The following is a 24,756-nucleotide window of genomic DNA, read 5'->3' as shown; positions in this document are numbered from 1 at the left end:
TCAGTTTTCTATGCACTAATGTTAATTTTGGTGAGATGTTGGAGTTAACAATTATTTCATTTTACACAAGATAACTTGTTTTATTCCAATTTTTTGCAATTGCAAAAAAACAAATGAGGAAAAGATTATGATACCCTGCTTGGTCAGCACTTGGTACCACCCACTTTTGGCAAATATCTCTGCTTGTATTGTAGCCAGGTTTTACATTAATCTTTCAAGGATTTTAACCCATTTACTGTTACTTCCAATATTTGCTGTTGTTTAATTGAACATGTTCCCTGTTTAACTGGCTGCAACACAAACTCAAAGCATAATCGATCCATCCCGGTGCTTAACAGTTTGAAATCAATGCTCCCAGAAAAAAAATAATATTTTAACTTAATCACTCCACAGGACATCAGGTGTGTTTAGATGTTGAATGTGAGGTTTGTGACATTTTCTTATGATGACTCTAACTTGAAGGTCATATTTAAACAGTCAAGAGTCTGCATAATCTCCCTGAAGGTCAATTCCTGTTTACTGACATTTCTTAATTGCCAAATGAACGGACAAAATGACTACCTGAACCCGCTTATAGCTCAAAACAATAAATAATACTATGATCATGATGAAAAATAATTAAAAAAAAAATGTTTTGTCTGTAGGACATCCGTCAATGTCCTTACTCTCATCTATTCACAGAAAGAGAAATTCCACTGGATATAATATATTTAATGAATTATCTATCTAAAGCTGTCCACAAATCAAGCTCTAAGTGATGGTTGCATTTTTTGTTTAAAATCCCTCAAATTTACTATCAAGACAAAAAAGGTGGAATTGCCAAATATTGCTAATCAAAAATATTGCATGGATCACAAACATAGTTTTGATTGTTATGATTTATGTTGCGCTTGTTTGTTCAAAAGTTGAGTAGCTTCGAAATGCTTCCATTTTGTCTGTGTAATTAACCCGAAGAAAACCTCAGGTACATTTGTATTATACTCTAAGCAAACAGTGATTTTTTTCATTATGACGATGGATTGTTTCCGAAAATAGTGAAAAGTGTCATAGATCATAGGCTACATTGAACTAGTTGGTAACTTTTTTTATATATAAAATTCTTTTCCCCCCTTTTCACAACGGATATTGTTCTCCTGGTTTCCCCTCCTGGCTTCGTCTGATTGGTCCCTCGGTCTGCGATGAGTCCACAGCGGAGACTCTGATTGGTCGACAACTGGAAACCAGGTAGTGGAAGCGCGACGCAGCGATCACGAGTCTCCGCGCTGTTTTACCTGCATTTGTTGGTAAGTTCAGTCAAAACACCAGTTCTTGAACCAACGAGTGAATGTGTAAGATGCCGCTGATCAGCGAACTTGTATCTTAAAAACCCTGCGCTGTTGATCCACGGTGTGTCGACTCCGTGTTCTGCGTGTCGGCGGCGACAGTCTGCTCTTCGTGCACTTTGCTCGTCCGGTTCCATCAATAAAACCTAACAGTGCGATATGATTGGGCCACGGACAATACTGCTCGTTGTATAAATAAGACAAGGACAAAATGCGAAATAAACTATTGAACTTAAAAAACAACAACAACCATTCTCTCAGAGTAAATCATGTGACGAATCACAAAGAGCACTGAAAATCAGCTCCATTCATTCAGCCACCACGTGCGTCAGTGTCCCATTATCAGTCTGATCGAGATGATATCATTAACACACGGGCACGAAACAATTAAGACAGACGGAGGGGGATGTAATCCTCACTGTGGTGGAAGAAATAATTCTCATCTTTTTCTGCAGTCAAAAGAAAAATCAGCTGCACACTTCTGCACTTAAAACTGCACTTCAGAAGAGGAACTATCATGTGAGATGAATGTTAGCACAAGAATTACCTACATTACAGGCTAAGTTGCTCTGAATTGCTATTACTTTTATCCCGCAATTATTAGTGATGCATTAACATGTAAAAACGTTTTAGTGTTGTATTTGGTTGAGGTGAAGTCTATTCTGGCTATTTCTTTATACCTGCATAAAATTTGCTCTGTGCAAACAGAACTGCACTTAAGTACAATGCTTATTTACTGTGCTGTGACGTTCCACCACTACAAATCGATATTAACTGTGTCCCTGAGTGACTTTGTAAATGCATGCAATGTTTTCTTCAAAAAAACAAAAAGACAGAAAACATCCCTCTCATGCTCATTATGTCTTTTCATGGCGAATTATCTAATAAAGCTGGGAGATCATCTTTAAAATGTCACTTCCCTAGAGGTGTATGGAGGATATAGCTGTTTCAGAAGGAAAAGGGCACGAGCGTTCACACTCCCTCTACACCCACATCCGTGCATGCACGTAGAGGCAGCTTGTGATGCAAACATGAATGTGTTTGTAACAGATGATTATTTGTCTTATTACTTCCGTGGAGTCATATTTAGAAGCATGCTTGTTTACCTGTCTGTGATCCTTCAATTTTGTTTACGCTTTTTGTTTACAGTATCCATCATGGAAACGCCCCTGCTTCCTCGTGAGTCCGGCCAGTTCATAGCAGAGCGGAGTCGGGACGTGTTTGTGGAGGAGAAGGGCGTGCACAAGGTGGCGGAGATGCTCTACGCTCTCCGACACAGTGAGAGTCTGACTGCCAGTGGCTGGAAAGAGGCAAATCCATTGGCCCCGACACCCACGTCTGACCAGGGGAGTTTGATAACAGCTGGGGCCACCCAGAGTGCTAAATACATTTTCACAGCATACATAAGTGGCGAACAACACGCTACATATTAATTTGTGTTCAGTGAAAAGGCCAGATGCAGCACATATATTCAGTAGTGTATGTGACAGATGACAAACTTCAGGACACAAAAATCCACGAAGGATGTCAAATGAATGCAAATATAAGGACAAGATAAAAAAAAAAGTTCCGAGGATTTCTGACTGAGCTAGTGCATCGTCTAGCTCAGTCTGTATCACTGGATTTCAGATATTTTTGCTGAGATGATTCACTGTTGCTAATGACAGTTAAAAGTGGGTCAAACAACGAGACAGTCAATTAGTCAGTCAAAAGAAAATTGATTTAGATTTTAGATAATTGATAAATCCTTTAAGTTGTTTATCAAGCATTAGTTGATCCTTTAAGCCTTTCAAACTGGAGGATTTGCATCATATTTAACTGAATATGTTTTAGATTTTGCCTGTAGAGGTCACCTGTCGCTCTTAATATATATATAAAAAATTTTATTAGGAAAGGTCACCACCCGGTCAGCTTTGGTGACTCCTATTAAGTAAAAACTGTTCAGTATTTTCACAGTGATGGAAAAAACAAGACATTTCAGTCCTCGACAGTAAATATTAATGAAAACAGGAACATTTTCTAGGCACTTTTATTGTCTTTCAGCCATTTGTCTTACAGTACATTAACTGTGTTCCTTCCATAGATTTACTAATAATACCCAGTACATGGTCTAAACAGTTTGGTGTCTCTCACTGAATAACTTGTGTCTTTTAACCCTGCAGGGAATGAACTGGGTGTTTGTGGTCGACACCATGAACTTCTCCTTTTGGCCAGAGGAAGAAATTCAGCAGTGTGAGGTGACTTATAAAGGGACGACGTATACAGGCTACATGACACTTTGTGCTGCCATTACCAGGGCCATGGAGGAAGGTGAGAGCGTGTATAGCATAGTATATCACTGCATAAATTATGCGTGGACACAAGAATTTCTCAAGGGATGGGACGACATATCTCATGTCAAGGCTTAAAATAACACATTTTGTTTTGTTGGTAGCGGATCGATATAAGCGGGGCGCACGTAGCAGGTGGAAAAGAGTATTTGAGTTGAGGTGATGCAGCGTAGCTGTAAATTAACATTTTTTATCAAAACTACACTGAAAATAATCCAGATTCTACTCAGTACATAAACGAACAACCTGGGTGATAGAAATGTCAGAATGATGAAGAATTCACACAGTGAAGACATCTTCACATTTTTTTTAGACTAATTTATCCTTTTTGTTAGACACTTGGTCTCTGGAGAAAAAAACATGTATATTGAAGCCCCCTTTTGATGTCTCTTTGTTCATATACCATGTGGGCTTTTGTTTTTCACTGCTATTACCAGTTATTGTGCATGTGCCCTTTACTTGAACTAGGAAATTGCTTGCAGCGCTGCGTGTGCCTGTGCATCATTCATAATAAGCATGAATGACTCCGGATATGAATCAATTATGTCTCGTATGCAATAGTGCTCTCTGTGTGTGGTAGCTGGGGCCTTTATAATTACAAGAGCCTCTCTTAGAATAGCACAGGTTGCTTTGTTACAGGGAATATCAAGGGTTGACAGCATGAGATCAGAACAAATTATGTCTTTTGAGGCTCCTGCGAGAAATAGCTACTGTGGAGTTATATGTAATTATAGCACACCAGAACTTCGCATTAGAGTCCACTTCCCCTCCACAAGATACTTTCTGAAGATAAATCCATCTCGCTGGTTCTCTCATCCTCGCTCCACAGGTATACCGATCACTGATCCAAAGTACTTTTCTCAGATGAGTGTGGAGGAGTTGGGACACGTCCTTCGATCTGACAATGAAACGCCCATGCCGATGCTCCAGGCCCGCCACAAGGTTCTATTCTATCATTTTCATGTTATTGTCCAACAGCCATGATACTAGGGGGATGTATCAACACACTTAATCCACATTTCCCTTCAGTCATCTTAAACTGCTTTCAGATATGCACTGAAGTCTGAACAATTCCCTGAACTTCTCTGGGGCGATCTATGCACATTTTCTGGGAACCTTTCCTGCCAGCCCCCTTGTCAAATTTCCAGAAAAAGATTTGTCTGAAAACAGCATTACTCCAGTATCACAGTTTGATCCATCTTCAGTATTTGAAAAAGTATTTGACTCCTCTGAACGCACAGCTGTCTTTGGCTGCAACCCATTTACATTCTCAGCACAAAACTAAAGCAGCTCTTTTCAGAGACAAACAGATGTGGTGAGAAAAAAACAGGATGTATCATCTTGTGTCTCTAATCAATAGACTAAATATAGTATGTACATTGAATAGAGAACTGACATATGGGTTTTTCTAAAAAAAAAAAATTACGAATCTACAACATTGAAAACCATGTTCCTTACAGATGAATTCATTTTGATTACATTTTCAATCCTCTATTTAGATAGATTTTTACATTAATTAAGAAAACTGACACCTCCGCTGTATTCCCTTCATGTTAAAGGGGAAGTATGCAGCTCATCCTCCTTTCTCTTCCTTATGGTCAAACTTGAAGTGAATCTGTCTGATCTAGGTGCTGACTGAAGGCGGCCTCGTGTTGCTGGAACATGGAGGAAGTTTTCGCAGTTTTATCAGCCAAGCCGGGAACGATGCCCGAAAGATGGTGGAGCTCATTGTGGAGAAGATCCCTTCCTACAGGGACGAGGCTGTGTATGAGGTCAGAGTTACAGCACACCTTTTCTAGATAATCGAAACATTTAATGTATCTCATGTTTGCCAGAGAAATAGTCTTGTGAAAATGTACTTGTGTTTTCAGATATTTAGTCTAGTTTTTGTCAACCAGAAGTTTTCTCTTGAATTCATTACCAATAAAACAAATATACTGTACAATTATATCACTTTAAATAGATAGTATAATAAAACAAAAAACATGTATAAACATCTTGAACGTTTATTAGAAGTGTGTGATCTGATATAAATGTGGAGAAGACAGATTATGATGTTAGAGTTCCATCTCCTGGCTGAAGACAGTGTGAAAATATTTCTAATGCTCACTTCATATGTGTATATTTAGTATACAGTCAGTGAAGGAGCAATTTACCCTCTGTGCACACTCTTTGTAGCCTGTATGTATATTATCCCTTTTAAAGAACATCTGTCCGGCTTAAGAACAAACAGCATATACAGTATGAGCAGGTTATCAAACATAGTGTCCTTTTTGTCGCAGGGGAAGAGAATCTCATTCTACAAGCGAGCCCAGATCCTGGTGGCAGATTTCTGGGGCGTCATGGAGGCCAGAGGAGATGGGGAGATCATTGACATGGACTGGCTCACCATGTTTGCAGACTACAGGATCCCGCAGGCTCTTGTCTACCTTGGAGCACTGCGCTACTCTGACACTCTGATGCAGACATTGAAGAATGGTTAGACAGGAGAGTGTGTGTGTGTGTGTGTGTGTGTGTGTGTGTGTTTTAAGACATTATTCGTTAAGTAGTATGTCATGATCCCCCTGTGTGATGTGCATTTGTCTCACATTTCTTGCAGGTGAACTGCTGCGTTCAGGAGACAGGAGAGAGGTCGAGATCCGGGGCTGTTCAATTTGGTCTGTGGAGCTAATCAAAGACCGACTCAGCAAGCTGATGCTGGAGCGAGACGGACAGACGTGTAACATCAACCCCGCAGTCATAGACTTCTACCTGTGGCCTTATGCCAAACAGCATCATAAAGAGATGGCCCACATTCCCGTACACCACACACGCTGTATTTACTACTGAGGAGCTGGCTGGCAGCCTCACATACAGTAGGCTGCACTTGTCAGTGTGCAGCCTTGGCACTGGTGCCTTTCCCTGGGATAAAGCCAAGCATGCTCCTGTGCCAGATATATGTACAAATGGGGCTTCTCTCTCGCTGTAATGGCAACAGGTTTGAAGCTTTAATGTAGCGTGTTTGTCTATGTGGGTAGTAGCACTGTTGTCCATTTACAGTCAAGTTACATCTTTACTGTTGATGAGATGGAACATTTTCTACCCTTCAGATCAACTGTGAACACACACTGTAAATCTGCAGCAACCACACAGTGAATATACTGTATTTTGATCACACATTGTGTGCTACTTCTTTGACACGAGTGTTGCAATAGATTAACCTGATTTTGGCTTCATCCACTTAAAGCAAGCAGGACAACTTCTTTGAAATCTTCTAATTAAAAAAATTATATATGGTGCAATAAATCTATACCTTTGAATATATTTGGTTTGAACGGTGGTGTAGTTATTAGCGCTGTCACCTCACAGCAAGAAGGTTCTGGGTTCGAGTCCCGGTTCAAGCCAACCAGGGCCTTTCTGTGTGGCGATGGCATGTTCTCCCTGTGTATGCGTGGGTTCTCTTCGGCTTCCTCCCACAGTCCAAAGACATGCAGAGTGGGGTTAGGTAAATGGAAGAGTCTAAATTGCCCGTAGGTGTGAATGTGAGAGTGAATGGTTGTCTGTCTCTATGTGGCCCTGGCGACCTGTCCAGGGTGAACCCCGCCTCTCGCCCAATGTCAGCTGGGATTGGCTCCAGCGCCCCCACGACCCTTAAGTGGATGAAGCGGTAGACGATGGATGGATGAATGGTCAGAGTGTTAAGAAGAAATACAGCATCTGAAAATATAATTTTCTCAAATTGTTCAAAGTTGAAATTAGATTATTAAAAAAAAAAGTTTTGTAGCTCATCAGTCAGAGAATTCTAGTGTTTGGTCGGATGAAGGGGAAGAAAAAGGCAGGGAATTTTATATGAAAAAGTCTGGAACTTTGGAATATATCCACATGTTTGTTTGATTTGTTTTTATTTGTCAAACTTGTACACACATCTTTTGCATCATTAGGAATGTGAGTACAGCAAGTCTTAAGTTTAAATACTGGAGAAGCACATTCAGCAGAGGGCGCTGTTGCCTTCACGTCCCCTCGGTCCGCTCTCCACGAAGAGTCTTGAACGCATCTCCGGCTTTTCGTCGACTGCGGCCCGGAGCACGGCGGCGGTTTCCCGGGCAACCGAGGAGCGACAACAAACCGGAGAAGTGGAAGTTAACAGCAACAACAACGACGACTCGGACTACGACTACACACCAAGTCAACGAGATGCTTCGTTTGGTAAATTGTCCGTCGGTTACGCGTTGGTTCCCAACATGTTGAAAAGCAACAAAAAATAAGTAGAAAAGGTAAGGAAGAGGAAAAACGAGCCGAACGTGTTGATGTCTGAATGAAGTTAGGCTGAAACAAACGTGGAAGGAGAAGACGTACAAAATGATGATGATCAAAGGATCGAGGGCCCATGTGACCTGTGATCTCCCGGAAAGAACCGAGAGCACGAAGGTGTCTTCAGACCTGCCGAGGCAGGGATCTGCGGCTGAGGGAGAACTGATGGAGAACTGAGGGATAACTGATGGAGAACTGAGGGAGAACTGATGGAGAACTGATGGAGACCTGATGGAGAACTGATGGAGAACTGAGGGAGACCTGATGGAGACCTGATGGAGAACTGAGGGAGACCTGATGGAGAACTGAGGGAGACCTGAGGGAGAACTGAGGGAGACCGCTGCGATGTCCTGGGACGGACCGAGAGAAGTCCAACATTGGTCAACACTTGTGTTAACATGACCTGGCACAACACTGGCTCGGCCAGACACAAGCCATGCAGCAGTGGAGTTATCATGAGTATTGAGGATTAGCTGGATAATAACTTCATTTGGGCTCCATGAATTATATATATATATAATTATGGTATAATATTGGTATAATGCAGTAGTCGGTTGGCACTCTGCTCACTTAGTGGCACACAAATCCCTTGGTTTTGATGTAAAAAATAAGTGAAATAAGAAGAAGAAGAAGAAAACATTTTCAAGATCAGTTTCCATCTTGCATCTCCTCCAGTTGTGAACATCCCGCCACATACACACTCACATTAAAGTGTGAGTACACCAAACAGAGATGGATATTTTGAAAAGTTCCGCTGGGATTCAAAGTTGAACGATACCCTGGATGTCTAAGAGACGTGGAACCCTTTAAGGGCTGGATGGAGTTCGTAGCTGAAAGTATGAATGAGTGGATACGAATTGAAAATGCATGAAAAGTGTAAACTTTGAACATTACAGTTATTCAACATGTTGAATGCAAGCCTGCATGTCCTAACTGGACGTGTTGATGTCTGAATGATGTTTGTAGGTTGGAAAATGTGGAAGGAGAAGAGGACCAAAAAGAAAGAGGCTGGAATTTGGCTAGAATGACATGTTGGTGCTGAGGTGAGAGTAAAACTCCATCACTGGCTCTTTCACTGTTTGTCATTGTCAGTGACGAGACCATGAGCGAGGTGTTTGTGCGCGTTGCGGTCCGCATCCGGCCCCTGCTTCCCAGAGAAGTCCTCCACAACCACCAGGTGTGTGCGCGGGTGGTGCCGGGCTCGGCGCAGGTGATGCTCGGCCCGGACCGACTCTTCTCCTTCGACCACGCGTTTGGACCGTCGGCCAGCCAGGATGATGTGTACGAGTCCTGCGTCCAGCCGCTGGTCGAGTCCCTGGTCGACGGGTTCAATGCCACGGTTTTCTGCTACGGACAAACCGGATCAGGGAAGACATACACACTTGGAGGGGGAAATCTGGGTAAGTTGTACCAAGCACAGGTGGCCGTTTTAGAGGGACTGAGAGGGGGATGATTCGTTAGACTTGAAAGTGTCTTAAATTGTTTTGAATTTAACTAGACATTTGACCCAAAAGGTGTCTAACATCTGTCTTTGCATAATCCTGACCTTTACTACTCGGTGTCTCTTCTTTCCACAACCTCTCTCTCAGATGAGGAGGGAGGAATTATTGACCGGCTGGCCCAGGATGTGTTCTTGTTGTTGGAGGAGAAGATGAAGAACAGTGATGGTCTGGAGGTCACAGTGCGGGTCTCATACATGGAGCTGTACAAGGAGGAACTGCGAGACCTGCTGGACCTGCACTCCAATCACAAAGAGCTTCACATCAGAGAGGACGACAAGGGAAACACGGGTAATGTCTTTTTTGACTCCCAGAAAGAAAAAAAATGAATTAATGTGTTTTCACATTCCACATAGATTGCATGTGAGTCATTGACTCATTTAGACCTTTTTAAATTATAACGATATAACCCATTTGTTATCTATGTAGATTCTTTCCTTATATCCACCCTTCAGCTATTTGTCTAAACCAATCCTGTATAAGTACATGCCGTTTATTGCATCACAAAGTAGATCATCATGTTACTGGTACTACTGTCTAAGTGATGTACTGTTAAAAAGTCTACTCCTGTGAATCAGTATTGAACTCCCATAAGGTTGGCTATGAGATGTGCAAGAGAAACAATTTAAATGACATCAGAGGCCAGCATATTGTGGCATTTAGTATTAGAGTATTACAGTCCAAACACACACCATGCACCTCAGAAATGTGTTTTTTATTGGATCCCTGTCACTTTGTTGTGGCCTATGCCCTACGACCTAGTTTGTAACAGAGGTTTTCTGTGGTTGACTTTTAAACCCCAAGCCCATGTTACCACCCTGGTTACACCAGTAGAGCTTGTAGATCAGTGGAGCTGCAGAAGTCTTTATATGATCAGTCAAAATCACAGGCTATGTAGTACTTCCCATGATTTGTAAACCGATCTCCATGTGTAAAATTATTGATTTAACGAACGGCATTACTTAAGAGAGAATAAGGAAGTCATGTATCGAGATTAGACACTACGTTCTACATTGGCTGAAGTAATATTGCACAAGCATTTCAATACAAATAATCATTGTGTGTTTCCGTGTGTGTCTTCAGTGGTGGTAGGAGCCAAAGAACTGGTCGTCACCTCAGTAGAGGAGCTCCTCAGCGTTCTAGAGACGGGTAATGCTCTGCGGCAAACTGGCACCACAGGGATGAACGAGCACTCCAGTCGCTCTCACGCCATCCTCACCCTTCAAGTCATCCAATGTTGCCACAACAACAACAACCACTCCTCCTTAAAGTCTGCCCGCTCCTCTAAACTCTGTCTGGTCGACCTGGCAGGTTCGGAGCGCGCTGGAAAAACTGGCAACACCGGGGCACGGCTCAAAGAGTCTGTTCACATCAACGCAGGCCTGCTCGCACTGGGCAATGTTATCCGTGCCCTGTCTGACCCTGCTCGAAATCGCCGTGGTAACAGCTGCAACAGTGCGTACATACCGTACCGTGATGCCAAGATCACCCGTCTCCTCCGTGATTCACTTGGAGGCTCTGCCCATACATTGATGGTGGCGTGTGTGAGCCCCTCTCACCACAGTGTCGCTGAGACGCTGGGTGTTCTGCATTTTGCAACCAAGGCTCGTCACATTCGCAACTGTCCCGCAGCAACATCTACTCCCCCAGAGGGTAAATCATGTCCTACAGCCTGGGACCCTGGCGAGGCTCGACTCGGGGAGCTGGAGTATGAAGTACAGACGCTGAGAGAGCTGCTGAAAAAGAAGGAGAGAGAGACAGAGATGCAGAGGGAGAGGACAGGTGGAGGAGCTGTAGAGGGGGAGAGCTTTACACAGTCAAGTCAGATGAAGAGATCTGAGCCCGAGCAGAAGAGGAACCAGTACCGCCTACTAACACTGGAGGCTTCAGCTCTGCTTACCGATATCTCTGGCCCATCTCCAAGTCATTCCTTCAGGCAGCGACTGCAGGATTGGCAGAATAGACTGACAGTTGTCACCAACACACATCAAATCGATGAGGAGGACGGTTCAGAGGAGGATGGAGACCAGCCTGTTGCAATATCAAAGCTCAGAGAAGAGCTCAACAGATGCCAGGTAATGATACAAAAGTTAGAAAGAGAAAGATCCGACTGCCATTAAAGTTTACAAATATTTTTTTCCCCCATTATAATTGAAAGGAGCTGGTCCATATCCATACATGGAATTCAGAAAAATTATACAGGTAGTGGATTTAATTGAATTAGCTTTTGTTCAGAGTGAAAATATCATGGAATCTGTTCCAATAGCACAAAGGTTCCCAACTGATAATGTGTCATGACGGTTGTACAACTGTTCTCTCTCTCTTTTCTTTCTTCTCTCCACTCTCTTCTCTCCCCCTCTTTCTAGCCACCTCTCTCTTCTCCCCCATTTCTCTCCTCTCACCCCAATCGGTCGTGGCAGATAGCCGCCCAAAACTGAGTCCGGGCTGCTAGAAATTTCTTCCTGTTAAAAGGGAGATGTTTTTTTTTCTCCACGGTCACCAAGTGCTTGCTCATTGTGGGAACTGTCGAGATTCTCTGTAATATTGTGAGGTCTCGACCTCACAATGTAAAGTGTCTTGAAATAGTGTATGTTGAGATATACAAATTAAATTGAATTGAATTGAATTGGTAGCTACATCTGGTTGACCAGAAACAATGACAATAAGGCAGGCGGAGTGCTGATTCTTCGAGGATTGTACACCAAGTCCTAGCCAATGAATCTTTACAGAGCTAGACCTTCTTCCCTACCCACTCACCTAACCCTAACCAGGGATGACTCTAAATTTATGATGTATCGTAATGGTAGCTCTATCTGGTGGTCATTGCAAAAGCAACTACACTCTGGTAAGTAAAGTGCTGTCTTCAGGGATTGTAACATCTACTTCTAGTTAATGAATCTACATCCATCACAACTCAAAGTACTTATTTTATTTTGATTTTATTCTAATACCCTTCTCTGCTCCAGTCATTTTATTCAGTATATTTGAAACTGACGAGAACAGACAGGGTCGCAGGTTGCTAATTAATCCCGCTCATCTGTCGCCGGTCATTACTCATCTCTCACCATTTAAAAAGCAGTCACAGTGTTGTATGATGTAAATGTTTTAGTTCACCAAATGAAGAGTAGCCTTCTTCGTTCCAAAGGTCAAGAGTGCTGGTTTAACATAAAACATTAGCAACGACTGCATCCCATGGATGTTAGGATGTACATAAATAAGTAAAAAACATTCTGACTTTTCAGTGAGAGGTGGGCTACTGAATCAACTATTTACTATGCAAAAAGTAAATCAAAAATTCCCTCTTACCCACAGGAGGCTCTAAACATAGAGAAGCTGCTATTGGAACAGAAAGACGCAGAACTGAGAAAGGTACAAAAAGATGTTAGAAAACTTCTTCAAGAAACCAAAACCCACCTCCAAGCCTTAGAGGAAGAGAAGGAACGTAGTCGCCTACAGGTGAGAGGAACAACTTTGAACGCAGCGCTCTAATACAGTCGGTACGGACACTGCATTCAGCGTTGTAGGTTATCTGCAAATAAAAATCCAAACGTTTCCTCAAATGTATTGACAACTCTGATGGTTTTCCTTTTTTTTCTATTCAAATGCGTGTCTGTGTCAATATTTGTCTGTGAATGTTTTCAGACTGAACAACTGGTGGATCAGCAGATTCTAATCGATCGTCTTCGCAGTGACATCATGACCTTTCGGGGTGCAACCTCCAGGGCAGCAGTGGAAGCAGTGGCTTCTGGGAACTCAGGCAAAAGGCCCCACAGCGTCCCTCTGATCGGACACAGCTGTGATCGCGGGCCTCCGAGGAAGGTAGGTAGACACACTGTTCTGGTATTATTGTTTGTCCTAAACACAAATCTGTGTGCGCACTCACACTGTTGTTCATGGCTGTGCGTACGCATGTGTTTGTAGATTCACTCCAGTCCTCCAGCCTATTCCCTGGAGAGGGTGATGGCAGCCTTTAAGATGCGTGGACATCTCCTTCTGGCTGAGCTTGAGGAAAAGGATGAGGTATACTGTCCATTCATAAAACAACAGGCAGAGAGCAAAGACCTGGGTCAAGAGAAGGAGGAGGAAGAGGAGGACGAAGGTGTGGCATTTAGGTAAGTGTTCGTAAAAACACAAGCCGATAATCTTTGATTTACAAACTCTGCTATTCTTGCAGCCATAAATTAGATCGGAAATTATCAAACAATCAACTATTGTGATGTTCCTTCAGGTGTTCTTTAAACCGAACATGGACCAGCCAGCAGAAGAATGGGAATCCATTAGTACCTCAACGAGCCACAGGTATACTTAACCTGTATTTAAATTTATTTAACAGTTATTTTTATTTCTTGTCCTTTTATAGTAAGGATTTCCTATCACAGTTCTGTGCTATTCCAAGCAGTTTTTTATATCCAAGAAGTTATATTGTAAGTTACTCTTTCTTCACAGACACCAAGGAAACCCAGGCTCAACAAAGCCACTTGAGGAAGGGCAGACTAAGAGCCAGTGTTACCCACAGAAGGATCCGAGATATGTCCGTCATCATGGGCATGGAAGAGGAGCTCATCCAGGAGCTTGACAAAACTGGTGTGCTTTTATAAAAATGACTTTGTAGAGTAGAACTTTTTAGCTGATTTGTTTGTCTATGAAAGCATGTGTTTTGTGTTTGCTGTGTATAATCAAAACATTTCTGCAGTACTTCCAAAGGCTCCTGCTGAGTGAATTTAGGAGTTAAAGAATGACAGCGGAAGGGTTATTTTGACGATGATGTAGCAATACTATATATAGCAGCCTGTAGTGTAGCCTAGAGGTGTCATGCCTCTGAACTTTCAATGAAAACGATTGAAAAGGGGACAAAAAACAAGTCTCTTCAGAAGCTGTTTCATTCAGACTCCTGTCTTAATGTTTTTACTGAATCTCCGGACAACAACAGCTCAACACCGAAGAATCATAACATAATAGTATAAAACCTTTGGCATTTATTTGTGTTTTCTCTAAATTTTGTGTTTTATTTCTCACAGACAAGGAGATCCAAGCAGTAAACAGCCACAGCAGGCAGAGTCACGATGGCAGAGAAGCTGGACTATTGGCAAAACTTTCCATGCAGAGCCAGCAAGTCCGAACAGAGGTGCGTCGCAGCCTTCAACACATGAGACTGCAGAGAGAACAGCTTCAGACCAACCTCAGGCAGCTTCGACAGACTGGTGACAACAACGAAGAACTTGGCCAAACTGGGGTGAGTTGAAATGTACAGATTTAAAAAGGTATCATCAAATATGTCAAGCTGGTGCAATAGGCGAAGTCTTAAAGCTATAGGCCAGGTCTGTTGATACAAACTTGGTTGATGGACCGAATTCAACAAAATCAAATATTCTGATCTTCAGCCATATCTTTCTGATATTCCACAGTCAGTTGAGCTTGTCTGCGAGTGAGGGGACAATGGAGCGTGAGATTGGCCGTAGAATTGGAGCAGCGGGGGCGGTATTGCACTCGCTTTGCCGCACCGTTGTGACAAAAAGGGAGCTGAGCCGGAAGGCAAAGCTCTCGATCTACCGGTCAATCTTTGTTCCTACCCTCACCTATGGTCATGAAGGATGGGTCGTGACCGAAAAAACGAGATCGCGAGTACAAGCGGCCGAAATGGGTTTCCTTAGAAAGGTGGCTGGTGTCTCCCTTAGAGATAGGGTGAGAAGCTCAGTCATCCGTGAGGAGCTCGGAGTAGAGCCGCTGCTCCTTTGCGTAGAAAGGAGCCAGTTGAGGTGGTTCGGGCATCTGGTAAGGATGCTCCCTGGGCGCCTCCCCTGGGAGGTGTTCCAGGCACGTCCAGCTGGGAAGAGACCTCGGGGTAGACCCAGGACTAGGTGGAGAGATTATATCTCCACACTGGCCTGGGAACGCCTCGGGATCCCCCAGTCAGACCTGGTTAATGTGGCCCGGGAAAGGGAAGTTTGGGGCCCCCTACTGAAGCTGCTGCCCCCGCGACCCGACCACGGATAAGCGGTTGAAGATGAGATGAGATGAGTTGAGCTTGTCGTTTCTGGAGAAGCAACTGCGTAGCCACACTGAAAAAAAATAAGTTAAAAACTATTGTGGGTGGCCCTACTCAGGTGCTAATTTAGATTTTTAATGTCTCAAATGAAAATCAGCTGACAAATTATGAATGGCTCCTGAGTGAAGAGTAAATAAGATTTGTGATTTTGCTAATAGGACCAAAGAGAAGGAGAATCGACTGTGTGGGAGAGCAATAACCACGAAGAGTCAAAGGAAAAGGTAAACCATTGAAGCAGAATAAAGTTTGTTTTGCTTTTCCTCCCCTTGACTGAGTTTCTTGTATACAACCTTCCCATGATACTATTTTTATTTTGTGTTCTTATCTTTTTAATTTTTGGGTCACCTTTCTCCCCTCTCTTGGCTCTTTCCCCCTCCTCACACTCCTTCGCTCCTCCTTGTCCTCGCTGTAGCCGCAGGGCAGCAGTTGGCTGGAGCAGCAGGAGGAGCAGGTGCTTCAGAAGCGAGCGGAGCAGCAGGAGCTGCAGGAGGAGCTGCGGAGGAGAGAGGAGGTGGTCCTGCGCAGGGAGGCCTGTCTGCAGCAGAAAAACAAACTGGAGATCAAGAAGCTACGCTCCAGTCAGGTCAGTCTGCGTACAAGTATTAAATATGATTTACTTAATTTATTGTTAGATGTCTGTATATCACCTGCTGGCATCTGGAAGTTTATTTTTCTGTCACTAACTTGTCAGGCTCTGAGTCGGGACCTGCAGCGTGTGTCCGTGCAGTTGGAGACTGTGGAGCAGCACCTGCAGAGCGGCAGCAACGCAAGACTGACTGGAGGAGTAACCAAGGAGGAACTGGAGAAGGAGAGAGACACGCTGAAAAAGAGGAGAGACGCTCTGGAGGCGCAGCTGGAGGAAAATAGAGTTCTTAGTGTGGAGGTCAGAGAGGAGGAAACCATACGTGATGACTTTAAACAAAAATTTACACCTGTGGACTTGACAGGTTTTGGTGATTTAAAGCTAAACTAGATATCAGTGTGTAAACTGTGTTTGTGCCCTTTGATAAATGTGTGTTCTCATTAAGGAGGGGCATTCCCTGCTCCAGCTGGAGGAAGCTATTGAAGCTCTGGATGCAGCTCTGGAGTTTAAAAACCACTTCATTCGGGACAAACAGAAGATGTTGTTCATCACTGACTCCTCTTCGTATTCGTCACAAAGCACTGAACCGGCTCAACTCTGTGATGTCATAAGGAAGCTGAAGGAGCTCTCACCACCCGAGGCTTCGGAGCTGCTCGTCAAATATTTCAACAAGGTTAGATAAAATGCACACACACACAAATTGATATAGGCAACACTCAGATCTACGTACAAAACCAACATGGTTTTCCCATTATTTATGTGTGCCTGGTGTTTGAGCTTTGGTTAAAAACAATTTTAGTAAAAAACTTGATTTTACCATCGTCAGATGAAAACTGAATGCCGACTTTGTCTGTTCCAGTTGGAGATTTATGAGTCAGACAGGCAGCAGTTTATTTTTGTAATGCTAATTATATCATGCCTTGGTCCTCTCTGAGTCATCTTTCCATTAACAGAAACCATATCAAAATTCAAATTTAAACTTAATCAACCTCTCACCAGGAGGTTCGTTTTCACTGTTATAGTTTTACACCATGATAAACTCCCGCCCACCTGTTTGGCTATGTCCTAGTTTTTTCTCTGCATGTGTCAGAGTAAACAAAGGAACAAGATTTAGCCAATTTCCTTGTAATTTTACAGTGTAATAATATATTTTTTGCACCTTTGTCTGGCTCCCTCCAACCATTATCATCCCTTCCAGGTTGTTTGTCTTCGTGAGACAGAGCGCCATTTGCATTTGCGTTGTAAAGAGCTGGAGCTTCATGTTGGAGAGCAAGAGGGGGTACTGAGGGAGATGGAGGACTCCGTGCAGCGCTTGGTCCTGGATGCAGACCGCAGGTTCACCCAGCAGCACAAAAATCACCAGATCAACATCCTGCAACTCCTGCAGAAGCTTCAAGGTAAGGAAATCAGGTTAGCCAGGACAAAACAAGAAGTTGTGGGAGTTTTTTTGGAATGGCTCTTTCCATGTATGTCTATGCAGCTGTAGAGCACATTGGATTTGCCTTGTGGCTCAATGGTGCCATACAATTTTTAAAAATATTATATTTGCACAGAACTTTTTTGATATTGAATATTGCTGCATCCTTTATTTTTCATTCTGTGCGTGTCTGTGTGTGTGTGTGTGTGTGTGTGTGTGTGTGTGTGTGTGTGTGTGTGTGTGTGTGTGTGTGTGTGTGTGTGTGTGTTTAGAGGGGGGTTCAGGAGAGCCACAGCAAGCTATCCAAGACCGTCTGCAGAATCTGGAGAAAGAACTGTTCTTCTACAAAAGCTCAAGCCGACAGCTCAAGAAGAAGCTCAAAGAGCTTTTCAGTGGCGCCCTACACCCTGACGATCGGCCGTCGTTGCACAAACAGGAGCAAAGACAAACACACAGTATGCAGATACACGTAAGCACCAACAAATCCCAGACAGTCACTGAAAAGGCACAAACAAAGACAGTTATTACACCAACATACACAACAATATACGCCGAGCAAACAGACCAATGGACAGAGGATTCTCATATGAATAGACATGTACACGTAACCCCATATCCCTCCTTATCCTCTGACCTTCAAGCACACAAAAATACCAAAATGCCTGAATACAACCAGAAACAAATACAAACACAGTCAGATGGGAGAAAAGAAAGAGCTGCTGGTGAATGTGGGGATGGGTTAGAGATGACAGTTCGAGTGTGTCGCCGAGAGCTGAGACAGATTTCTCCGGCTTACCTGCAGTTATCTGGTTCTGCCACTAGGAGGCGACGGTTCGTCGTGGATACCAGCACTGAATCAATACTAGAGGACTCCGTAGAAGTGGCCAGACCAAAAGACAACTCTACAACCTTCTGATTATCATTTCTGTAGTCATAATACAATAGCTTACCTTGTGGTCATCGCCATCTCCACCCACTAAACAGATTCCACTACTTATACTACTTCTCGCTGTTAGTGAAAAATAAAAACATGAGAGAAAATCTGTTAATGTTAATTGTTGTTAAATATTATCAAATAGACTATTGCGTTTTCTTGCCTTTTAATAAACAGCACTGTTTAGCACTTAAAATGGCCGGTAGATACAGTATATTTTCTGCACGTAAGACAGTAATGTGTTGTTTTTAATGCACTTGATTTTTTGTATACATTTTTTCTATCTTTGTGCACAATGTATGATTAGCTACACTGTATGTATGTTTATTGCTGTGTAAATTATATTGTATGTGGATGACTATTATTAGAGTAAAAATGATTAAACTTGCTAAAATGCAAAGCAAAGATTTGAGACAAGTGTGTTGCATAACTTTTTCAGTTCCACATAAATGAGCTTCTCATATTACCAATGTCATGGAGCAATTAACCTTGCCATATATATTTTTTTCAACTTCTGTCACATAAGTAATATTTTACAAAATAAACATTGAATAATTTAGAAACATTATTTCCTTTTAAAAAAACAGCTGTCAAAAACAGCAGAAACACAACTAACAATATACACAATACAGATCGATAAAGATGACCAATAAATAAAAAACATAATTTATCTTTACTGTGGATGCTAGTTTTATCAATGTGATACAGATATTATTTGATTCAGTGTGATTTACACTTTCCTGTGATATCATAAGAGCAGAGAACTAACTTGAGAATCATATTGTTTTTAAGTTGTCAACAGTATCCATGTGATTTACTCAAAGTTCTATGCACATGCAATGGTAAAATAACAAACAGGATGTGGCAACAACGAAAAAAATCGGCGTGCTTAATTTTGTGAATCAACAGCAGGGCGGGGCGGGTCCTACAGGTTCTACACAGACTGATTGGTCCACTCTCTGTCAGTCAAATCCCAGGCTTTTTGGCTCCCCCCGGCTGCTGTACTCCTCAGACAATCGCTGGTACCAAACCAACGCTACACGACAGTTCCGTGTCGAACAGGTGAAAGTCTTCTTTACCAACTTTTGTGAGTACTGACTCTTTTTCTTTTAAACACACGTCAGTCAGAGTGTCCGAGAGAAAGAATGAAAGTGGACCCACGTGTGTGTTTTCGACCGTCACGCATCCCCACTTTTGTACTTGTTTTGAAGCTAACCACCGGCTAAGCCTTTTGTAGTTAGCTAGGTTAACTCGCTGCTACGCGATGCTAGCGGCGCACGTCGCTAGACTGTTAGCAACGGTGCCATCAACAACACTCCTGTTTTCATTTGTCGGCATTAAGTCTGCTCCGGTGTGTTGTAAATACAGCTGGTGGTCGCGTCCACTGGAAGTCAACTTCTCCTCACGGCATCGTTCTTCTGTCTCCTCTCATCAGGTTCCTTTTAGCGATGACGTCGTCTGCCATGATCACCGTGCCCACCACCGCCTCCCGCTTCGCCCTGCTCCAGATAGACTCGGATTCGGACTCGGACACCTCCGAGCCGGGGAAGAGCAGCACCAAAGGCGGACGGGACTCCGCCGGGAAGCCCCGCCATGGGAAGGCTGGAGCGGCCGGGGGCAAGGCGGCTCAGGGCGGCGACAAGAAGAAGGACAAGAAGAAGAAGAAGAAGGAACAGCAGCAGAGCGAGGCCAACGAGGTGACTGGCGGGGGAGAAGCGTCTCACGAAGCTCTGCTTCGTGTCACATGACTGACGAGTGTGTTCCTGCACTGTTGTTTCATTTCACCTGAAGTGAAACTGCAGGGGATGGCGTTGAGATTGATTTGGTTTGATAGGACACGTCACAAAACGTGGTGTTGAAATTTAGCCAATGCAACAATCAAAATACACATAATACAGAAGCAACTGTTTGCGTTTGTAATCATGTGAAGAGATATATATATACATATATCTATATACATATACATATACATGCACCTTTTGTCAGTCGGATAATCGAATGGGATCTTGGCAAGACCAAATATTTCTGGTATAACATAATTTTTGTTTAATTTAGTGTAAGTAGCAGCCTTACTAAAATTACAGTATTACTGCCTGTGCAAAAAAACCCACTAACTAGGAAATCTGTCAGTGTGCTTTTTATGTGAATGCAGCTGTGACGGAACTCAGCTCTTCAGGTAGTTTGTTCCAGAGATGACTAAAGTGATCTTGACCCATTTATGGGTACAGTTAACAAAGCAACACCTGATGTCCTTAAGGGGTGTAACTCCATCTTTGTTTGTGAGTACAAGTGCTATTAAGACTCAGAACTGCTATTTCTTACAAAGTTAACAACCAAACACAGCAGTAGTTCATAATGGAGTAACAATGTCATATTAGGTCAGTGTTTTGATTATGCGTTATCTCGCTTTCTTTCAGCTACGTAATCTAGCCTTCAAGAAGATTCCTCAGAAGTCGGGTGCCCCGCCTCCCTGTATGACGCTGTCAGGAGTAGCCAGCGAACTTCTCAGCCCTACATCAGGGGACCACAGTATTCCTTCAGGAGGGTGGCAGCAATGGAAGCAGAAGGATGAGCAGGTAAGAGAGAAGAACCGCTCCCAAAGCACATGTGCAAGATATTGAGGACAATATTATTTCCAGTTCTTTTGAGTAGAGCTCAGAGGTCAGCAGCGGAACAGTTTATATCTTCGATACATTTCCTTTACTTGTTCCCTCCATCGCTCCGTTCTTTACAGAAAACTTCTTAAAGGGAACAAGGTTAAGGGTTTTTGTTGTTGCAGGCAACAGAACAAAGCATATTTAATGAAATTCAGTCTTTCACAGATAGCTGTGTATTTGGAGCAGATCATGTCAGACCTTAGAGATTTCTGATTATGTTCTTGTACATGTGCTTTCCTCTTTCCTCTTAGATGACCACTGAACTTTATGAGGCAGACTTGGAAAAGGCCTTGATTCTAAGTAAACTGGAGTTCGAACAAAATAAACAGGTGCATTGCTTACATACACACACTTATATACTCCTTTTGAAAGGCAACAGCAAAGAAGAGGTTTAGATTTGCACTTACCGACTGAAAGACGCAGATGTCTAATGCTGAAGATGTTTATTGATGCATCGAGGAGACAAGAGATGAGCAATACAAGTTAACACTGTGTAATGCCACCCTGTTTTGAGGTTGTCCTTTGCGGGGCATATTTAAAGCCAAAATGTCGTCATATGGCACAGACTTCCGTTGTAGATCCCAATTACCTCGGTCCAACTAAGAGAGACCGAATGAGGCTGTTTGTCATGGCTGTTTACCTTATCAGTAACATAAAGTAACAAACCTTTACTTGTAACCTTAGCTCAAGACAAATTGTCTGCTTTCATCCATCAGGACAACACAAATGCATCCTCGCCAAAGTCACAAGGAGGAAAAGAGGGTGGAGGAAAGAAGGACAAAAAGAAGAATCAGCAGGCAAAAGACAAAAAGACAGTTTCTCTGCAGGACTTCCAGGCTGAAGGCAGTGTAGGTGAGAGAAACCAATTCATCACTTTCAAAAGCCATGAAACTAAGACAACATACATACTTATACATACTTTTTGTTTTAAGATGAAAACTACCTCTGTCCAGATGAGCATTTCAGCTCCGTAGCAGAAGTAATCTCGATTCATTTTAACATACCTGAAAGTTGTTAGAATAAAAGTTAAATCACTGTGTTTTGTCTTTTTGCAGAACATTCAAGTAAGAAACATGAGAAAGAGGTGAGCAAGAATATGCACTGTATATATGTAAACAGTTACATTTCTAACTTCCTTCTAAAAAAAAAAAAATATGGACAAGACTTTATTCTGGCTGAATACTATGCTTGATGTGGCACACTACTGTAGAAACCCTGTCCTCCTTTCCTTCCAGGATGCCCGAGGAGCTAACGTGGCGCTAGGAATCGGTCAGGAGGAACGATTCTTTAATAAACTGGAAGATGACGTCAGTCAGATTATCCAACGGGAAAAAAGACGTGAGCAGTACTCTAACAGCCAGGGGCAAGAAGTCAACACGTCCACAGAACACGAACCAGTGAGTGGACAGACACCAACACGTGTACAATTAAATACTCATCTGTGTTCATCAGGCCTCAGATTTTGAACCCAGCTCTGTCTTTAAAATATATATTTCTGCAAATGTTTTCGTGTTTGAGGAAATTTAACGTCACCCTAGTGAAAATCATTTTTCCCTTACTTACCTCTAGTGGGTTTGTGGTAAGTATACATTTGTACTGATTGTCTCTTTTCTCCCCATTGTTCCTGTAGGACCCCAGGGCAGAGCAGCTGAAGTACGACCTGGAGAAGAAAGACCAGGAAATCGATAAGCTAAAGAAAACAATTTCGCAGTGGGAGGTCAGCGATCATAAGCAGTTACTCATTCTATAATTTCACTGGCGAATTAAAATTTCATCCCAGTTGTGGACTTTTCTAGCTGGCTGTCAGAAAAGAAATATAAATTTATACCATTTTCTTCCAACAGGTAGTTGTTTACTATTGTTTAATTCAAAGGTTTTACAATCCAGGATTTGTTAGTCTCAGTTTGTAAACACACGATTCAAAGATGGTCCCTCCTCACTGTCTCAACAAGTGCGAGAGAGCGGTATTGACAAGAACAAAGTCAATTGGTGAAATGTTCTAAAGCAAAAAGACACGTGTCCACACCTACACACAACCACGTGAGATACTGCCACATTGAAGGAGCATAGTAGTGGTTAAAAAATGTACTTGTCTCAACAAACTTTTTAAACTCCATTTTGTAGCACAACTTGCTTCTTCTTGCGTTTCTGTCGTGGCAAAACTCTTTGAAAACAACAAAACGTTTATTTTCATCTTTCTCCTGAACTCTGCAGGTGAAATACAAAGAAGTGAAAGCAAGAAATTCCCAGCTGCTCAAGATGCTCCAACAGGGAGAGAGTGAGTTGAATGTAGCCTAAATTACATTAGATAGACCTCCTGTTTTGTTTATGTTTTTTTCTTTATGCTGTTTCTTATCTCTCTTCCCTCAGTGAAAGATAAAGCAGAAATCCTTCTACAGGTAGAAGAGCTACTACATATAAAAGAAGAACTGTCATCACAGGTGTGTTATAGTTAGATAAAGTTTGACTGTGAGGAATGTGGCTGTGACAGATATTTGTACATTTTAATAATGCTGTTTTTTTTAGGTAACATTACTGCACACTGCCCTTGAACAAGAAAGGTCTAAAATCAAAGGTCTGCAGTCAGAACAACCGAAACATCAGGTGAGCGAGCAAATAATCACTCACTCTCTTTCCTTTTGTTTCGTTAGTGTAGTGTTTGGAAAAGTCCCACTGATGAGGAAGAATCAGGGTTTTATTTGAATGATCTAAGCACATGGAGCATGTGCATTTAGTAAGTGTTCAAATAGACTTTTGCTGCACCCGGGACATGGTTCAAAAGGGGAATACATAGTCTTTTAATAAATCATGGGTGTGTAACATGCAATAAACCACTTATAACGGTGAACGACATGACAGCTCCCCAAAAGTGAAGCCAAATCATTGTGATTGCCCCCTTGTGGCTTAGTCTGAGCTCAGTTTACAGGATTATTATTTTCTACTTTCAAATGAAGCCACTCTTTTAAGCTGCTCTTTTATTTTATCGATCTTCATTTTGAATTAGGTCAACGGATAAAATACACACTTCAGTAAACTCCTTTGTTATACGCAAAAGTAATGGTGTATCTCTTCTGCTTCTGTGGTTGGCAGGGAAACAAAAAGGGGAAAAAAGGTTCAGAAATGGATCTATGAAGGCTCCAAAAGGAACATATGAAGAAAAACACTGATCATAATCAGGATTCTGTCCTTTTGTTTTTTGTTTTATTAGCTTGAACTCTGTCAGCATATAATGCATGCCCATGTAATTGAACACACAGTACACACACACACACACACACACACACACACACGCAGACTACACTCCAGGATGTATGACACAGCTGATCAGTTTAAAGGTTGTTGAAATGGTAGCTTGGCCCCACAGTGCTGCCCTCTGCAGGCACCAGGCTGCCATTGCTCTGTTGAAGCCTGTGTGCCTGACCTTTCTTTTGGTCCATAATGACAGATGTGAAATTTGTTTTTTATTTGTTTTTGATTGTTTTCTCGCTGTTAAGTAAATAAAATACTTTTTCAGTGAACACAATTCTTCCGGTTTGTTTTTGTTGTTTGTCTTAAATGTCCAGATTTTAGAATAAACTGTGTGAAATGCAAAAGAAAATAGTGCTGCCATTGGAAACACCATCAACAATAATGGTGATAATAATAATCTCAATACAGGGCTTTTTAAAACTCTATTAC

At 42.4% G+C, this 24,756-nt stretch overlaps 3 protein-coding genes across 11 annotated transcripts; all 3 read left to right on the top strand.

Moving 5' to 3' along the window:
• Positions 1-105: 105 nt before the first annotated feature.
• c19h9orf64 (chromosome 19 C9orf64 homolog) lies at positions 106-6,955 on the top strand. The gene is made up of 7 exons (XM_035638824.2): positions 106-1,283; positions 2,472-2,668; positions 3,485-3,632; positions 4,482-4,594; positions 5,281-5,424; positions 5,935-6,130; positions 6,252-6,955. The coding sequence occupies exons 2-7, from the start codon at positions 2,480-2,482 to the stop codon at positions 6,479-6,481; spliced, it is 1,020 nt and encodes a 339-aa protein (XP_035494717.1). The 5' UTR covers positions 106-1,283; positions 2,472-2,479; the 3' UTR covers positions 6,482-6,955.
• A 611-nt stretch (positions 6,956-7,566) lies between these two features.
• LOC118313557 (kinesin-like protein KIF27) lies at positions 7,567-18,833 on the top strand. Of its 7 annotated transcripts, none has more exons than XM_047329000.1 (17): positions 7,567-8,322; positions 9,035-9,342; positions 9,532-9,732; positions 10,525-11,516; positions 12,754-12,897; positions 13,084-13,260; positions 13,363-13,553; positions 13,670-13,740; positions 13,888-14,025; positions 14,460-14,674; positions 15,646-15,708; positions 15,900-16,070; positions 16,179-16,370; positions 16,516-16,743; positions 17,269-17,467; positions 17,760-17,942; positions 18,310-18,833. In XM_047329000.1, exons 1-17 carry the CDS (start codon positions 8,288-8,290, stop codon positions 18,351-18,353), a joined length of 3,552 nt encoding a protein of 1,183 aa, XP_047184956.1. In that variant the 5' UTR covers positions 7,567-8,287; the 3' UTR covers positions 18,354-18,833. The 7 variants fall into 7 exon arrangements, with proteins under 7 accessions (XP_047184956.1, XP_035494983.1, XP_035494981.2 ...); XM_035639090.2 differs by having other exon boundaries at positions 17,760-17,956; XM_035639088.2 differs by having other exon boundaries at positions 7,570-7,837; positions 17,760-18,833.
• Positions 18,834-19,283: 450 nt separating this feature from the next.
• Positions 19,284-24,596, top strand: gkap1 (G kinase anchoring protein 1). 3 transcript variants are annotated; one of them, XM_035639100.2, is made up of 12 exons: positions 19,285-19,483; positions 19,857-20,118; positions 20,839-20,997; positions 21,330-21,407; positions 21,795-21,930; positions 22,134-22,162; positions 22,314-22,475; positions 22,709-22,795; positions 23,293-23,356; positions 23,449-23,519; positions 23,605-23,682; positions 24,169-24,596. In XM_035639100.2, the coding sequence occupies exons 2-12, from the start codon at positions 19,870-19,872 to the stop codon at positions 24,208-24,210; spliced, it is 1,155 nt and encodes a 384-aa protein (XP_035494993.1). In that variant the 5' UTR covers positions 19,285-19,483; positions 19,857-19,869; the 3' UTR covers positions 24,211-24,596. The 3 variants fall into 3 exon arrangements, with proteins under 3 accessions (XP_035494994.1, XP_035494993.1, XP_035494992.1); XM_035639099.2 differs by having other exon boundaries at positions 19,286-19,508; XM_035639101.2 differs by lacking the exon at positions 21,330-21,407 and having other exon boundaries at positions 19,284-19,508.
• Positions 24,597-24,756: the final 160 nt, after the last annotated feature.

This window comes from Scophthalmus maximus, chromosome 19 (assembly GCF_022379125.1).
Source record: "Scophthalmus maximus strain ysfricsl-2021 chromosome 19, ASM2237912v1, whole genome shotgun sequence".
Lineage (NCBI taxonomy): Eukaryota > Metazoa > Chordata > Actinopteri > Pleuronectiformes > Scophthalmidae > Scophthalmus > Scophthalmus maximus.
The sequence above is the reverse complement of the archived record's forward strand: the minus strand, read 5'-3'. Positions and strand labels throughout refer to the sequence as shown.